We start from the raw sequence: 16,546 nt of genomic DNA on the forward strand, positions 1-16,546 counted from the left end.
CCGGAGCCGAGAGCTCACCATCAATCGGTGCAGACTTCGGCACCGGTGCGTCCGATAACTTCTCCGGACACGGTATCGATGAGGTCGGGTAAGTCGATGCGCAAAACCCGACACATGCAAACGTCGACACCTGAGTCTCGGGACCATTCTTCCCATGTAAGGGACCCTGATCTGTGGGGAGACTCAGAGGAACCCTTTCTTTCTGAAGGAGAATGTTCCTCAGAGGAGGAGGATTCGGCTGTCCCTGACCCATCCTCCAAACAGGCCACTTCCTCTTTCTCTAGTTTTTTGAAAGAGATGTGTGAGTCCTTGTCCATTCCTTTGGAGGCTGAATCCAAAAAGTCTAAAGCTTTTTTGGATGCCCTTGATTTTGATCAGCCTCCAAAGGAATTTTTGAAACTTCCCCTTCATGACATCCTGAGGGAAACTTTCTATAAGAATTTAGAGACTCCTTTAACTGTCCCAGGGGCCCCACGTAAACTGGATTCTCTATATAAGGTAATTCCCATTCCTGGGTTCGACAAACCTCAACTACCACATGAATCCTTATTTGTCGAATCCACCCTTAAAAAGACTTCAGGAGCCAGTGTATATGCATCTGTCCCTCCTGGCAGAGAAGGAAGGGCCATGGATAAATTTGGTAAGAGGCTCTACCAAAATGCTATGTTAGCTAATAGGGCTAGTAATTATGCTTTTCATTTTTCTTTTTATTTAAAGCATCTCCTTACCACCATGGCTTCTTTCGAGAAATATCTTCCTTCACGAAAGCATTCCGCTTTTCACACATGCTTGTCGTCTCTTCTCCAATTGCGTAAGTTTATGGTGAGATCCATATATGACACTTTTGAACTTACATCCAGAGCGACAGCAATGTCAGTAGCTATGCGTCGTTTGGCCTGGCTTCGGGTATCCGAGCTTGATGTTAACCATCAAGATCGGTTAGCCAATGCCCCATGTCTAGGGGATGAGCTCTTTGGGGATTCCATGGACTCAACCACACAAAAGCTCTCTGCTCATGAGACGCGCTGGGATACCCTGCTCAAGAATAAAAAGAAGCCTCCTCCGCCAAGACCATACAGGCAGCAATCGGCCTATCAACGCCGTTTCACAGCCCGTCCATTGCCTACCACTGCTCAACAACCTAGGCGTCAGAGGCAACAGCAACGTCAGCCTCCCAGACAACAGCAACAACAACAAGCTGTAAAACAACCTCCTCAGCAAAAGTCACAGCCCTTTTGACTTCATTCTCCGCAGTATAGCCAGTATCCCTATTCCTGCTCTCCTGCCTCAACCAATAGGAGGTCGACTTTCTCTGTTCCTCAGCCGGTGGGAAGTAATCACTTCGGACCAATGGGTCCTCAACATCATCCGCCACGGCTACTCTCTCAACTTTCAGACTCTCCCACCTCAAAGCCTGCCAAAAGAGTCTGCTTTGAACAGTCCTCAATCAGCCCTCCTTATTCAGGAGGTCCAATCCCTCCTCCTTCTGAACGCTATAGAGGAAGTTCCTCTAGATCAAAAGGGGCAGGGATTCTACTCCCGTTACTTTCTAGTTCCCAAAAAGACAGGAGATCTCAGACCCATCCTGGATCTTCGCGATCTCAACATTCATCTAGTAAAAGAAAAATTCAAGATGCTTTCTTTAGCCATCCTTTATCCCCTTCTAAATCAAAACGACTGGCTATGCTCCCTCGATCTCAAAGAGGCTTACACTCACATACCGATCAATGTAACCTCAAGACCATATCTCCGATTCATGATCAATCATTGTCATTACCAGTACAAGGTGCTGCCCTTCGGTCTTGTCTCATCTCCAAGGGTATTCACCAAATGTCTCATTGTGGTGGCGGCTTTTCTACGCTCTCACCACCTGCATGTATTTCCTTACCTGGATGATTGGTTGATCAAAGACACTTCTGCCCAAGCGGTCCTTCTGGCCACCAACCAAACCATCCAGTTTCTACAACTTCTGGGATTCGAGATCAATCTACCCAAATCCCATATCATTCCCACTCAGAGACTTCAATTCATTGGAGCGATCCTAGATACACTCCTCATGAGAGCTTTCTTGCCATCCAATCGTCTTCAGACCCTTCAGTCTCTATGTCACCAGGTACTTCCTCTGCCGTCCATCTCAGCAAGGCAAATGATGGTGCTCTTGGGACACATGGCATCCACAGTTCATGTCACACCTCATGCCCGTCTTCACCTGCGCACTCCTCAATGGACCCTTGCGACCCAGTGGTCCCAAGCGTCGGACCCTTGCTCACGACACATATCTGTGACATCATCTCTTCGTCAGTCTCTGCAATGGTGGTTGGTATCCTCAAATCTATCCAGAGGTCTTCTGTTCCATCAGCCTCCTCATCAACTAGTCATCACCACCGACGCCTCTCTGTATGCATGGGGAGCTCACTTGAACGAGTTCCAGACTCAAGGTCTTTGGTCAGCCCAGGAGAGGAAACATCAAATCAATTTCCTGGAACTCAGAGCGATGTTTTACGCCCTCAAGGCCTTCCAACACCTTCTCTTTCCTCAGGTCCTTCTGTTGTGCACAGACAATCAGGTTGCGATGTACTACATCAACAAACAGGGTGGGACAGGCTCTCGCCTTTTATGCCAGGAAGCCCAGAAGATCTGGACTTGGGCCATAGATCATCATCTCTTCCTGAAAGCTATATACATTCAAGGGAAACAGAATTCCTTAGCGGACAAACTCAGCAGAATTCTCCAACCTCACGAGTGGACACTCGATCCCGTAACTCTGCACTCTATCTTCAATCAATGGGGCACTCCTCAGATAGACCTCTTTGCAGCTCCTCACAATCATCAGCTGCCCCTATTCTGCTCCAGACTTTACTCTCCACACCGTCTAACAGCAGATGCTTTTCTCCTCGACTGGTCGAATCTGTTCCTGTACGCCTTCCCTCCTCTGCCTCTCATGTTGAGAACCTTGTTCAAGCTCAAGAGGGAACGAGCCACCATGATTCTGATTGCTCCGAGGTGGCCCAGGCAACATTGGTTCTCCCTTCTACTTCAACTCAGTTCCAGGGAACCTTTTCTTCTTCCTCTGTTTCCTTCTCTGCTTACGCAACAGCAGGGAACCCTTCTGCATCCCAACCTCCAGTCTCTACACCTGATGGCTTGGTATCTCTCGGGCTGAATTCGACTGATACTCTTTTGTCTCAGCCCGTTCGTTCCATTCTGGATGCCTCCAGGAAACCAGCCACTCTACAATGTTACCATCAAAAGTGGACAAGATTTTCTTCCTGGTGTCTTCTTCATCATCTTGATCCCACTTCCCTAGCAGTGGAGACGTTGTTGGATTATCTTCTTTCTTTGTCTGATTCTGGCCTGAAGTCCTCTTCCATCAGGGTCCACCTCAGTGCCATTGCAGCTTTTCATGAGCCAGTCCATGGAAAACTTCTTTCAGCTCATCCCCTGGTATCCAGGTTCATGCGTGGGCTTTTCAATGTGAAACCACCTCTTAAAGCCCCTCCGGTTATCTGGGATCTCAATGTGGTTCTTTCAGCTTTAATGAAGCCTCCATTTGAACCTTTAGCTACTTCTCCTTTCAAATTTCTCACTTGGAAGGTACTTTTCCTTATTGCTCTTACCTCTGCCAGGAGAGTCAGTGAGCTTCATGCACTGGTTGCAGATCCACCTTTTACGGTCTTTCATCATGACAAGGTGGTTTTACGTACACATCCAAAGTTTCTCCCCAAGGTTGTCTCGGAATTTCATCTCAACCAATCCATTGTTCTACCGGTTTTCTTTCCCAAACCTCATTCCCATTCTGGGGAACAAGCTCTGCATACTTTGGATTGTAAAAGGGCTCTTGCTTACTATCTGGAGCGTACGAAACCCCACAGATCAGTTCCCCAACTTTTTCTGTCCTTTGATCCGAACAAATTGGGACGTCCTGTTTCTAAACGCACGTTGTCTAATTGGCTAGCAGCGTGCATTTCTTTCTGTTATGCTCAGACCGGACTGACACTGGAAGGTTCTGTCACGGCCTATCGAGTCAGAGCAATGGCAGCATCTGTAGCTTTCCTCCGTTCCACTCCTATTGAGGAAATCTGCAAAGCTGCTACTTGGTCCTCAGTTCACACTTTTACATCTCATTATTGTCTGGATACATTCTCCAGAAGGGATGGTCACTTCGGCCAATCTGTATTACAAAATTTGTTTTCTTAATGGCCAACCTTCCCTCCATCCCTCTTTTTGTTAGCTTAGAGGTCACCCATCAGTCAAGAATAGCTGCCTGCTTGTCCTGGGATAAAGCACAGTTACTTACCGTAACAGGTGTTATCCAGGGACAGCAGGCAGATATTCTTGCGTCCCACCCACCTCCCCGGGTTGGCTTCTTAGCTGGCTTATACTAACTGAGGGACCGCGCGCCTCTGTCGGGCGGGAAGGCACTCGCGCGTGCGCGGTGCGGCCGAGCTAGAACTTTCTAAAAAGTTCTTAGAGTGCAATCACTCTAAAATTGTCCGTACCGGGGCTCCGTCGGTGCCGTCACCCATCAGTCAAGAATATCTGCCTGCTGTCCCTGGATAACACCTGTTACGGTAAGTAACTGTGCTTTCTCCCCCAACCCCCCTCTACTGTAGTTTCCAACATCTGTTTCCTTCCCTCCCACCTTCTACTCCAAAGTGTTCAGTGTCTTGGCTCCCTTCTCGCAGGTCAATGATACAAAATCATCATTAAGGGGAGGTTGAGGCTGGAAGGAGGGGGCTGAGCACTGATGTGAAGCTGAGAATGGCAAAAGGAGGCTCATTATGGCAGATGGTAAGTGTAGCAGTAGGAACTGATGCTAGGGCTGGGAGAAGGGGCCTCAAGAGATAACACAGGGGTTGAAGAACAGATCTAATGGTGGACTTGGGAGAAGGGGACTGAGATTTGACAAGAGGACAGGTGAGAGATGTGGCTGGGGATGTGGTGGAAGAAGGAAGAGAAGGAGTGGAGGAGTAGCCTAATGGTTACAACAGCAAGCTGAGATCCAGGGGAGCCAAGTTCAAATCTTACTGTTGCTCCTTGTGATCTTGGCAAATCACTTAACCTTAACCCTCCATTGCATCAGATAGACTCAGACTGTAAGGACATAAAAATACCTAATGTAGCTATATGCATACTGCTTTGATAGCTCTTGGGCTTGCAGGTGGTAAATAAGACATTAAAAAAAAAAGGTTAATGGAGGGTAGGGGTGGAGGTAAAGCTGAAAAAAAATGTTCTCAAACCATCCCCTTTCTCCAATAATGGAATAACTCCTTCACCTACCCCCCACCTTCTCTCCTCAAACATAAATCATGTCCTGTCCCCCAAACCTGGAATAACTTCCCTTTCTTCTTTCCTCCATATCTTTAATCGCTTTGTCAAAAATTACAAAGACTAGAAGACACTCAATGAAGTTACAGGGAAAAATTTTTTAAACCAAAAGAAGAAAATATTTTTTCACTCAGAGAATAGGTAAGATCTAGAACGCATTGCCAGAGGTTGTGGTAAGAGTGGATAGCGCAGTTGGTTTTAAGAAAGGTTTGGACAATTTCCTGGAGGAAAAGTCCATAGTCTATTATTGAGAAAAACACTGGGAAAGCCACTGCTTGCCCTGGATCGGTAGCATGGAATGTTGCTACACTTTGGGTTTTGGCCAGGTACTAGGGACCTAGATTGGCCACTGTAAGAATGGGCTACTGGGCTTGATTGACCCTTGGTCTGACCCAGTAAGGCTATTCCTGTGTTCTTTGAAAATTCGTGTGTGGGAAGAGCAGACATAAACACATAAATATCCATGAAGTAATTTTCAAAATAGAAGTGTGCACATACTTCCACTTTGAAAATTCAGCAAAGTCTGCACACAGTTAAAAAGTTACCTTTTATAAACTTTAATCAATTCTCATCCTACACAATACTGTACACAGTTGCATTTCTTCATCTGTGGATACGACTGAACCTTCTGAAAGGTGTGTTCTTGAAATAATACTGGCACAGTCCGAATTTTACATTACCATCAATAAGCAGCACTGCTATAAATGTAGGAAAAATCTTTGGGGAAAAAAAAAGGCTTTGGAGTCTCATAAAATGACAATTTCATCAAAAGAAGCAGCAGAAATTGTTCTTTCATTGTAATGAGTCAAAGCAGACCTACAGCACCATTAACTACATCCCATGATTTATAGGATACAGTCTGTAAACAATACTCAAATGCCAGCAGAGAAACATCTTACCACATTTTTCCTTCTTAAGCGACTCATTTGCTGGAAAAAGCTGGGAACATATTTTTTTCCCCTCTCTTTTAAATCAAGGGTGGCAAATGATATCATGGTTTTTGTCATTGACTCAAACCCTATCCCAAGAGTCTTTCTTTATTTTGGTGTCACAACTTACAGACAGATGTCCACCAGCTGATCCAGCTCAACACAGCTGCATTCGTACATGTCCCTGCAGCTCATGTGACTCTGGTTCATGAGTTCTCCCAGCAGCTGGATAGCATCAGCAGGTGCTTCATCGCATACCTTCTTGAAACAGAGAACTCTTGCAGCTTCACTGTACACATGCTCGGCTCGCTGGTACAACTTAAAGCTGCAAACTAATATAAAATTAAAATACTGGTAAGAGAGGTTAAGATGTACTGTATCTCATAAATACAAGACATGCCATGCTTGCTCAGACAGTGACAATCTGGGTCATTTGAAGAGCATTATGGGAAGTTCATTTCTTTATTGCTACTTCCCAGAGATAAGGAAGTCACACAGGTCTTTCTGGCAAAGAGGCTGAGCTCCAGAAACTCATCTAAACCTTTATATTTTTTTCAATCCAGCTACACTAAAAACCTTGTTCACATCCCAGCAACAAATTATATGCCTTAATTGACAGACCTGCCTTCTAATCTGCTGTTGTTTAGTTTTACAGAACATCCCTTTGTCCTAGAATTATCTGGAATGCTCTTCTGTGAGAGATAGTGGAATTCAAATTCAGAAAGGCATGGGATATACACGGAGGATCCCTGTATGGGAAGAGGATTCAATAAAAGCATAGAAGTATTTCAACCCAAACTAAAACATACATGACTCACACAAAAAAAGAAGAGAGAGAGAGGGAGCATGTGGGGTAATTGCACATTGAGGTAGGTGTAACACTGGCCACATTTCTGGGCAGACTGGATGGACCATGCCAGGTTTCATCTGTTGTCATTTACTATGAAAGATATAATCCTAAGTATAGACATTTCTTATAATGTGCAATCTCTTCAGAAATAACTTATTAGTTTCCATTTGGCAAACACTCCTCAAAACATCATATGTACAGTATGTGTCAATTTATGTGGCTGGGGAGATGAGTGTTGCCATTTCCCTCATGCGTTTCAAGGAAAAATGCCAAACTTTAATAGGCAAGATGTTTTCCACCTGTCAAGCCACACCAACCTGCAAACAGAAGGCTCTTAAATTTGTGACTGGGGGCACCATGGTAATGGCAATTCACAGGGACAGCTGTGAGGCCAGATCAAGGTTACAGAGCAACAGTCACGCCTATAGACTGAAGGAAAGAACGCCAGTCAGCAATTATGGCGAAAGTACTTTCCACCAAAATGAAGCAATACAGGCTGAATGTATAAAACACTATATTCAGAATTCCATGTGTTTTACTTCATTTGAGCACCGTTTCACATTCCTGAAACACTTGCACAGCTGCTAATTCAGAAGCTTATTTATGGGGAGAGGAGGGAGGGGCAGGAAGTGGGATATTTTATATAGCCTTTCAGAGAAAAAAATAATTCAAATACAAGGATACTTTACCAGCATATTATAAATCACGTTTATATATTTCCATAGAGAGGGGGATGGATATGTCTGCAGTTCACCAACCATCTTTAAATTGGTGATTTTCAAGCTGTGCACCACAAAATGATGGGCATTCTCACAGTAAGCACCAACCAAGAATAAAAATAAAGTTGACCAAGTAAGCAGAGAACTAAAACACTTGACTAAGGATCGTGTCTCTTTAAATATTCTTTACTTGCAGTCCTGGTAACGAAATGAGTAGATTTCCAAAATGTGCATTCATTTAGGGCATATCTAAGGTTGCGTGAGAGTTGTCTGTAGCTCGCACACTCTTGTAAATCACCACTGAACAGTAGTAACCCAAAAAAGGAACTAAACACGCCTGTTTTCAATTTCAGTGCACAAGGCTTGCCAATCCTGCAATGAACTTGGAGACCACCCTTTGGTAAAGCAATTCTTTTCTGGTCAGGTCACTTTCATTATGCCTGCGCCACTGGAATGGTCTTCCAGAAGCTGGCTAGGAGCCAGAAAAATCTGAAGCCTCCTTGAAAGCTTGACTGTCATATCCTGAAGACCATACAGCCTGGAATTTAGCTTGTCTAGAGAGAACTTACTGTAATTCTACTGAAGAAGTATGCGGAAAATTATTACTGCAGCTTCTGGGGGAAATTTTTCTGTGCGCTAAGGCCAATTTTACCACAACCTTCTTTTTCCCATTACACTTCCCCCTCCCCATTTGTGGTTTCCACACTTACGGTTTCACAAATTCGCAATTTTTTTTTTTTGGGGGGAACCATATTTTATCACATTCCTGCCTCTCTCCCGCCTTCCTCCCGGCATCCCGGCCTTACCTGGTGGTCTAGCAGGCTTTCAGGGCAGGAGCGATCTTCCTACGCTCCTGCCCCATGTAGATTGCCAATAGGAAATGGCTGCCGTGAGCTCCCGCCGTAGTGTTGAGTCTACATTCAAACCATATTCTAGACATACAAGACTTACTGAGCCAAATGGGAAAGGAGGGTAAGAAATGCAATAATAGATAGGAAAGAAGACAAATGGGTGGAGAACAAAAGGAGGGGTATAGAGAAATGGGAAAAGCAGAGGAGAGAAAAACGAGTAGAAAGTAGAAAAGGTAAATGGAGGGTTTAATAGAAAGAGAATAAGAAATTGGGAAGTTTAATTCTGCAAAAGAAATCGGAGGTCGAATTTAAAGGTAATACCCTACCTTGCAGAGCTAAAGGTCAAAAGCATCTTTAAAAAGAAAGCATTTTAACTTACTCTTAACAATAGCAATACTGGGTCAGACCAATGATCCATCTAGCACAGTATCATGTTTCCTTTTTTTTGTAACTTTCATTTTAATAAACATCATACATTGCACAAACTGCAAAGTATTGTGAGTTCTTCAATGCCCTCTCTCAACATAAATCACTGCAAAAATGCAGTAGATGGTAGAACAGACTGGCTTCAGAGGACTGCACAGCCCACTGTAAAGCCAAAGCTCAGTTGTTTTCAGTCTCCATCTGCTGGTAGGAGTAATATTCATCTGTACCGGTTTAGAAACATGATGGCAGTTAAAGGCCAAATGGCCCATCTAGTCTGCCCATCTACAGTAACCATTATCTCTTCTTCTCTCTAAGAGATCCCACGTGCCTATCCCACACTTTCTTCAATTCTGTCTCCACCACTTCTTCCAGGAGACTGTTCCATGCATCTACTACCCTTTCTGTAAAAAAGTATTTCCTTAGATTACTCCGGAACCTATCACCTCTTAACTGCCCTCTCATTGCAGAGTTTCCTTTCAAATTAAAGAGACTCGACTCATGCGCATTTACATTATGTAGGTATTTAAACGTCTCTATCATATCTCCCCTCTCCCGCTTTTCCTCCAAAGTATGCAGATTGAGATCTTTAAGTCTGTCCCCATATACCTCATGATGAAGACCACGCACCATTTTAGTAGCTTTCCTCTGGACTGATTCCATCCCTTTTATATCTTTTAGAAGGTGCGGCCTCCAGAATTGTACACAATATTCTAAATGAGGTCTCACCAAAGTCTTATATAGGGGCATCAATACCTCCTTTTTCCTACTGGCCATACCTCTCCCTATGCAACCTAGCATCCTTCTAGTTTTCACCTTCACATTTTCAACCTGTTTGGCCACCATAAGATCATCATATACAATCGCACTTAAGTCCCGCTCTTCTGTCGTGCACATAAGCTCTTTACTCCCTAATCTGTACCGTTCCCTTGGGTTTTTGCAGCCCAAATGCATGACTTTGCATTTCTTAGCATTAAATTTTAGCTGCCAAATTTCAGACCATTCTTCAAGCTTCGCCAGGTCTTTCTTCATGTTATTCACACCATCCGGCGTGTCTACTCTATTGCAGATTTCAGTATTATCCTCAAAGAGGCAAATCTTACCCGACAACCCTACAGCAATATCGTTTATAAAATTGTTAAAAAGAGCAGGCCCAAGAACAGAACCTTGAGGCACACCACTGGTAACATCCCTTTCCTCAGAGCGATCTCCGTTGATCACTAACCCTCTGTCACCTTCCACTCAACCAGTTCTTGACCCAGCCCGTCACTTTGGGACCCATCCTGAGGGCACTCAGTTTATTTATTTGACGTCTGTGTGGAATACAGTCAAAAGTTTTGCTAAAATCTAAATAAAGCACATCTAGCGCGCATCCTCTATCCAATTTGCTGATCATTCAGTCAAAGAAATTGATCAGATTTGTCCTACCTCTACCACTAGACCTACCTCTAGTGAATCCATTGCAAAAACTTGACCATTCTCTGTTTTAAAAGTGTTTCCATTAATTTGCTTACCACAGAAGTCAGACTTACCAGCCTGTAATGCCCTATTTCTTCCTTACTTCCACTTTTCTGGAGAGGGACCTCATCCACCCTTCTCCAGTTCTCCGGTACCACTCCTGCCTCTAGAGACTCATTGAAAAGGTTGTGGAGGAGACTACTGTACTGGGATTCAAGCGCAAGTTGGATGCACCCCTTCTTGCATATCATATTGAGGGATACGGTAAATTTGGGTCTCCAAAAAGGAGTACTTAAATGGGCTGCCGCGAGAACGGATTGCTGGACTAGATGGACCTCGGTCTGATCCGGCGAAGGCGTATCTTATGTTCTTATGTTCTTATGTCAGTCAGCGGAGCCATCAGAACTTCCCTAAGTTCCTTCAGAACCCTCAGATGTACACCATCCAGCCCCATTGCTTTGTCTACCTTTATTTTAGCTAGCTCCTTACGAACACAACCCTCTGTAAATCGATCAGGGTCTATTACTCTTCCATCTATAGTCACGTTTGTCTTCTGAGGTCCCGCTACCGGCGCTTCAGCCAGTTGTTATGGAATCATCCTTAATAAACTGGGGGAAAGGAATTTTATAACCACACTCCCAGCGGTTTACATACAGGTACTTCAAGCATTTCTCCTATCTGTCCCAGCGGGCTCACAATCTATTTAATGTACCTGGGGCAGTGAAGGATTAAGTAACTTGCCCAGGCTCACAAGAAGCAGCATGGGGATTGAACCCACAACTTCACGGTGCTGAGGCTGCAGCTCTAACTACTACACTACACTCTCCTGAATTAACTTCTCTCTAATCTGGAGACTGACAGCAATTCTCCATTGCATTCATTTGCAGCGATATGTGGAATGTCAACAACAAATCCCAGGTCACATCGCATGTCCTCATCAAAACTAAGATGAGCAGCAAAAAAAACCCCAAAATATATATTTTATCATCTGCCAATAATAGTGTGTATTCTTTCAAAAGATCATGCACTATTTGCAGAGGATATCAATTGCACACGTGTGGATTACCAGGCCTTTGTGCAGAGTGCGACTTTGCGCCTACGACGAAAAATGGCCAAATGAGTGAAAGGGGCAGTGACACAAAACAAAACTTTTCTGGCTGGCTATCCCTAGTCTCTTCCCCCAACACCTCAAGCCTTTCACAAGGGTGCACCAGTTTCATTCCAGTTATTGCTGCAGTCTTTCCAGTTGTTTATTGTTTTAGACCTTTCCAGAGTTGTTTCTGTTATTCTGCCAAGTCCCTTGTTTCTTTTTCAGTATTTAATAGCAGATTATAAGGTTCTTGTTGACCATGTAGTAAGCTTGCTGAAATTTGAAGAGGAGGATAATTGCTGTATTGTTTTCTCCTTTCCTTCACTAGTTAGTGTGATTTTTAGAGTCCTCCTAGGCTCGTGCTTTCTCTGCTGTCATGATGTATATTTAAGCAATACCAGTTGCTTGTATTGTTTCTAAAATGCTTTGGGGTTGTCCTTTTGTTTCACAATCAACTATACCTTTCTAAATATACCTGCAGGTCAACAACTGCAGATTTATTTAATTGAGGAATATAACCTGATCTCATGAAACATAGACACATTCAATTACCATACTGTTTATCACCAATTAAAACAATTAAATTGGTTGGCGGAAGGGTGCCTACCACTGCCTAAATTACTTTGGCTTTTACAAAGCTGTGGTAAGGGTTTCTACTGTGGGCCAGCGAGATAAATGCTTTGACGCTCATAGGAATTCCTATAAGCATGAGGCATTTACCTCGCCAGCCTCCGGTCAAATCCTCTACCACTGTTTAAGTAAAAGAAGCCCTTAGGACATCGTTTATAGAATCGGCCCCTCAATGGCGCTCGTTACAGAATAACATTGAACACCGATTGTTCAGTACTGTTTACTCGATATGCGTCTATAGGCATAGGCACACTATACTCACTTTTTACTGCACCTTAATCATTCGTCTCCTCAGTGGCGTACCAAGAGGGGGGCGGGGGGGGGGGTCCGCCCCGTGTGCACGCCCCAAGGGGGTGCACAGCTGGCCACCCACTGGGGAATAGACTGCCGCCGGGGAAAGGCTTCCACTGCCATTATCGGGAACAAGCTGGCCGAATTCGCCCTTCTTTTCTTCCCTGCAGGGCTGACCAACTCTCACCGCCCGACGTCAATTCTGACATCGGAGAGGACGTTCTGGGCCAGCCAATCGCTGCCTGGCTGGCCCGGAACGTCCTCTCTGACGTTAGAATTGACGTTGGGCGGCGAGAGTTGGTCGGCCCCACGGGGAAGAGAAGCAGGGCGAACTCGGAGCCGGCCTGTTCCCGATGGGGCAGTGGCAGCCTATTCCCCAGCGGCGGTGGCAGCATTTTCCCAATGGCGGTAGCATGGGGGAGGGGAGGGGAGGGAGAAAGAAAGAAAGAAATAGGTCTGGAGGAGAGGAAGCATACAAGAGGCTGAAAGAAGGGAAGAAATATTGGATGCACAGTCAGAAGAAGAAAGTGCAACCAGAGACTCATGAAATCACCAAACAAAGGTAGGAAAAAATGATTTTATTTTCAATTTAGTGATCAAAATGTGTCCATTTTGAGAATTTATATATGCTGTCTATATTTTTCACTATGGCTTCCTTTTACTAAACCACAATAGCGGTTTTTAGCGCAGGGAGCCTATGAGCTTTGAGAACAGCGTGAGGCATTCAGCGCGGCTCCCTGCGCTAAAAAACGCTATCACAGTTTAGTAAAAAAGGAGGGGGTATATTTTTACCTTCCAGGATGTCTAAATGTTAAGGGGGGGGGTGTTAGAGGCGTGTTTAGGGCAGGATTAAAGTAGTCTTAGCTCTTGGACCTCTTGCAGGGACAATTAATCAAACCTTTTTAAAGACATCCAGGGCAGTGTTTAGATGTTCAGAGTTAGACCTGTTTTCAAAGCACCTAAGGGCCAAAAAGGTACCCAAACTGACTAGATGACCACTGAAGGGATGAAAGCATGGCACCCCCACACTCCCCCAGTGGTCACTGACCTCCCACACCCCTCAAAATTGTGAGAGAAACAGTACATAGCAGCCTCTATGACAGCTGCAGATATTATGGGAAATCCTAGTACAGCAGCATGCAGGTTTCTGGTGTAGCCTGGTGGGCGATCTTCTGAACCATAGAGAGGGGGGATCCTGGTTCATATTCCACCCTACCCACTACATTTATGGTGGAAAGTGTTAGGCAACCAAAACTCACCCTAAACCTACTATACTCTATAAGTGGCACCTGCAGCCATAAGGGCTATTGGGGTGGTAGATAGGTGGTTATACTAAGTTTGGGAAAGTTTTGGAGGGCTCACCATACTACACTATAAGGGGGTTATAGTGAAGTTCATAGCAATGGCCTCTAAGGTGACCCATTGCTCTGTTGGTATATCTGTGTGGCCAGTCCATTAAAATGCTAGCCCCTCCCACTTCCAAATGGACTTGTTTTGGACGTTTTGCTTTTCAAAAATGGTCAAAAAAGATAAGACATCCAAAGGGCCAGGACATCTAGACGGCTCATTACAAAAAAAAATGTTGGATGTCTTACAGCTTCGAAAATGATTGTTTTCCCGCTCTAACTTTTGGACATCTTGCGGGAGACATCCAAAGTCAGACTTAGATATCCTACTGAAAATGGCCCTCCACAACTTCAAATTAAAACAGAAATTTGGTTGTACCCTATCCATTAAATATTACTAAACATATTTATTACACATACTGTACATATGCATATATTTTCTTGAAAATTTTATAACAAGTTTCAGAATAGATGTTGAATTTCTTAAAATTTCAAAAACGTTTTGCCTCTGTACCAGCCAGGTCTGATATCTATAGACTTACCATCTTGTGTATTTTGGCTAAGGATGGTAGAACGAAGCTCGTCTATATTAATTCCCAAAGTCGTACAAATTTCTTCTCTGCTGTATGGCTCAGGATGAAGTGTTTTCTTCACAAGAGTCAACATTTCCTCCAGGCTGACTCCTAGTTTTGTCTGCAGATCACCTAACTTCCACAGGGTTTTCCAGTCCAGGCCTTGCAATTTTGCTATAAGCTATACATCAAAATAAAATGAATTACTGGATTTATCATTGGGAATGTACACAAATTCAATAATTTAAACTACACATTGTACAAATCAAAATAAGTTTATACCTAGTATTGTAGTATAATTAATTGACAATCTGTGAAATTCACAGGAGGATGCATCCTCTCCCTATCCTGCCACTGCCTGGCCTCCAAGCTCATACTCTTGATAGGAAAGCTCTCTCTCCTAGATACTTCCCTAGACTTATCTGAATGCCAGTCTCAATGTTGTGTCCTACTTGGAGTCTGGCTTGTGCGGCCTACCCTATTCTAGGGTTGACAGCTATGAGCACCACAGATAGGAGCCTTGTGGTAGAGTACTGACACATACCACAAAGCTCAAGCTTATTATATACAGTAAACTCCTGCGAATTTGCGGTTCACAAATTGCGGACTCAATAATTTGTGGTATTTTCCGACCGCCTCTTCCTGGTACTAAAGTCATGGTTACATCAATCAGGAGCTGCTTTGACACGCAATCACAGACTCAGGAAAGGCACAAACAATTGCTTAGTTTTCATAGCCTTAAGTCACTTTCACATTTATTTTCCTTATGGGCATTCTTTAAATCATAGCGATATGGAATATTGCCACCTTTCTTTCCTGCCTTCCATAAATGTCCTATTCACCCCATTGCATTTCTACATTTCTCCCTCAAATTCTTTCAGCTTGTCCCTCCCACCCTGCTCCCACCACTGCACCAGTCAATTTGAAACCAGTGATCCTCGGGATTCAGAGGCAGCCACTTCCAGGTCAATGGTTTCCAAAACTGTCCCGGGAAAGCCCCAGGTAGCCATATTTTCAGGATATCTGCAATGAATATTCATGAGCTAGATTTGCGTGCAACGGAGGAGGTGCATGCCAATATTCACTATGGATATCCTGAAGACCTGATTGGCTGGGGCTCCCCCAGGGCAGGTTTGACAACTGCTGTTCCAGGTAGAGCTGTTTTGGGCCTCATGGGTGCATATAGTGCACTGACTAAATAAAGCCCTAGTTATCCTGCCCCCTAAGGTTGGCTCTACAAAAAAAAAGCACTACATATATCCAATATTTTTCATATCATATGAACAAGACATGGAGAAAAAAAACCCCATTTAGCTGCAACCTGAATGAAAACATTTCAACAAAGACTTTTCTACATTTCAGCCACAAGTTTCTTCAGCCCCATTCCAAGAAAATTAGAGAAGCTAAGTGTTCTTCCTAGTATCTGCTAGTCAAACACTCAGTCCCTCATCAGGCACTCCTCAGAGAAGCTCAGACAACTGAGGTGGCACCATTTTTTTTCTTTTAGAAATCGGACTAGCTCAGCGTACCAGTTTCAGTGATTACAGCACAAGCTGGATTCTGTCAGGCAAGCTACATGACAGAAGCTTGGCATCGGACTGTGGGAGAGCAGAGCTGGGGAGGAAAGATTAATAAAAATCCACTCGTTACCCTCTCGTCCTCTCCACAAAAATTCTCCTCTACATTACCCTGGCAAAAAAAGAAGGGAGGAGGGCCAATCACTCATACCAGCTGCTCTTGTGAAGTTATCCCAGTGTTTGGGGAGAAATTTTTTTCCCAAAATGTTCTTATGCAGTTGAAGAAAATAAGCAATAATGCTCTGAACTTAGGCATAAAGGCTATCATTCAGGTATTTAAGGGAGTTTTGTAGGAAATGCTGCATAATGATGCTCTACGAGAAGTAGCAAATTCTCGGACTCTGTGCCAACCAAGCAACCTAAAGCATGAACACTGTCTAGTCTCTCGTTACTACTCAAGGTGATTTTAAAGCTCTTTCATGACTATTGGCCAGGAAAGAAGTTTTATTCTGCTTTGCTGAGAACTTGGCTCTCTTTATTGA

At 44.1% G+C, this 16,546-nt stretch overlaps 2 protein-coding genes across 11 annotated transcripts in view; one reads left to right on the forward strand and one right to left on the reverse strand.

The window, feature by feature from the left end:
• FAM227B (family with sequence similarity 227 member B) overlaps positions 1-16,546 on the forward strand; it is a 413,569-nt gene that overhangs the window by 286,930 nt on the left and 110,093 nt on the right. The window lies entirely within an intron of this gene.
• GALK2 (galactokinase 2) overlaps positions 1-16,546 on the reverse strand; it is a 136,387-nt gene that overhangs the window by 9,586 nt on the left and 110,255 nt on the right. For both annotated transcript variants that reach the window (XM_033920263.1, XM_033920264.1), the window contains exons 8-9: positions 14,458-14,668; positions 6,388-6,589 (exon numbers count right to left, since the gene is read on the reverse strand). In XM_033920263.1, coding sequence (XP_033776154.1) covers positions 6,388-6,589; positions 14,458-14,668 — 413 coding nt within the window. The remainder of the gene's footprint in view (positions 1-6,387; positions 6,590-14,457; positions 14,669-16,546) is intronic.

The sequence above is a fragment of the Geotrypetes seraphini genome, chromosome 14, assembly GCF_902459505.1.
Source record: "Geotrypetes seraphini chromosome 14, aGeoSer1.1, whole genome shotgun sequence".
Lineage (NCBI taxonomy): Eukaryota > Metazoa > Chordata > Amphibia > Gymnophiona > Dermophiidae > Geotrypetes > Geotrypetes seraphini.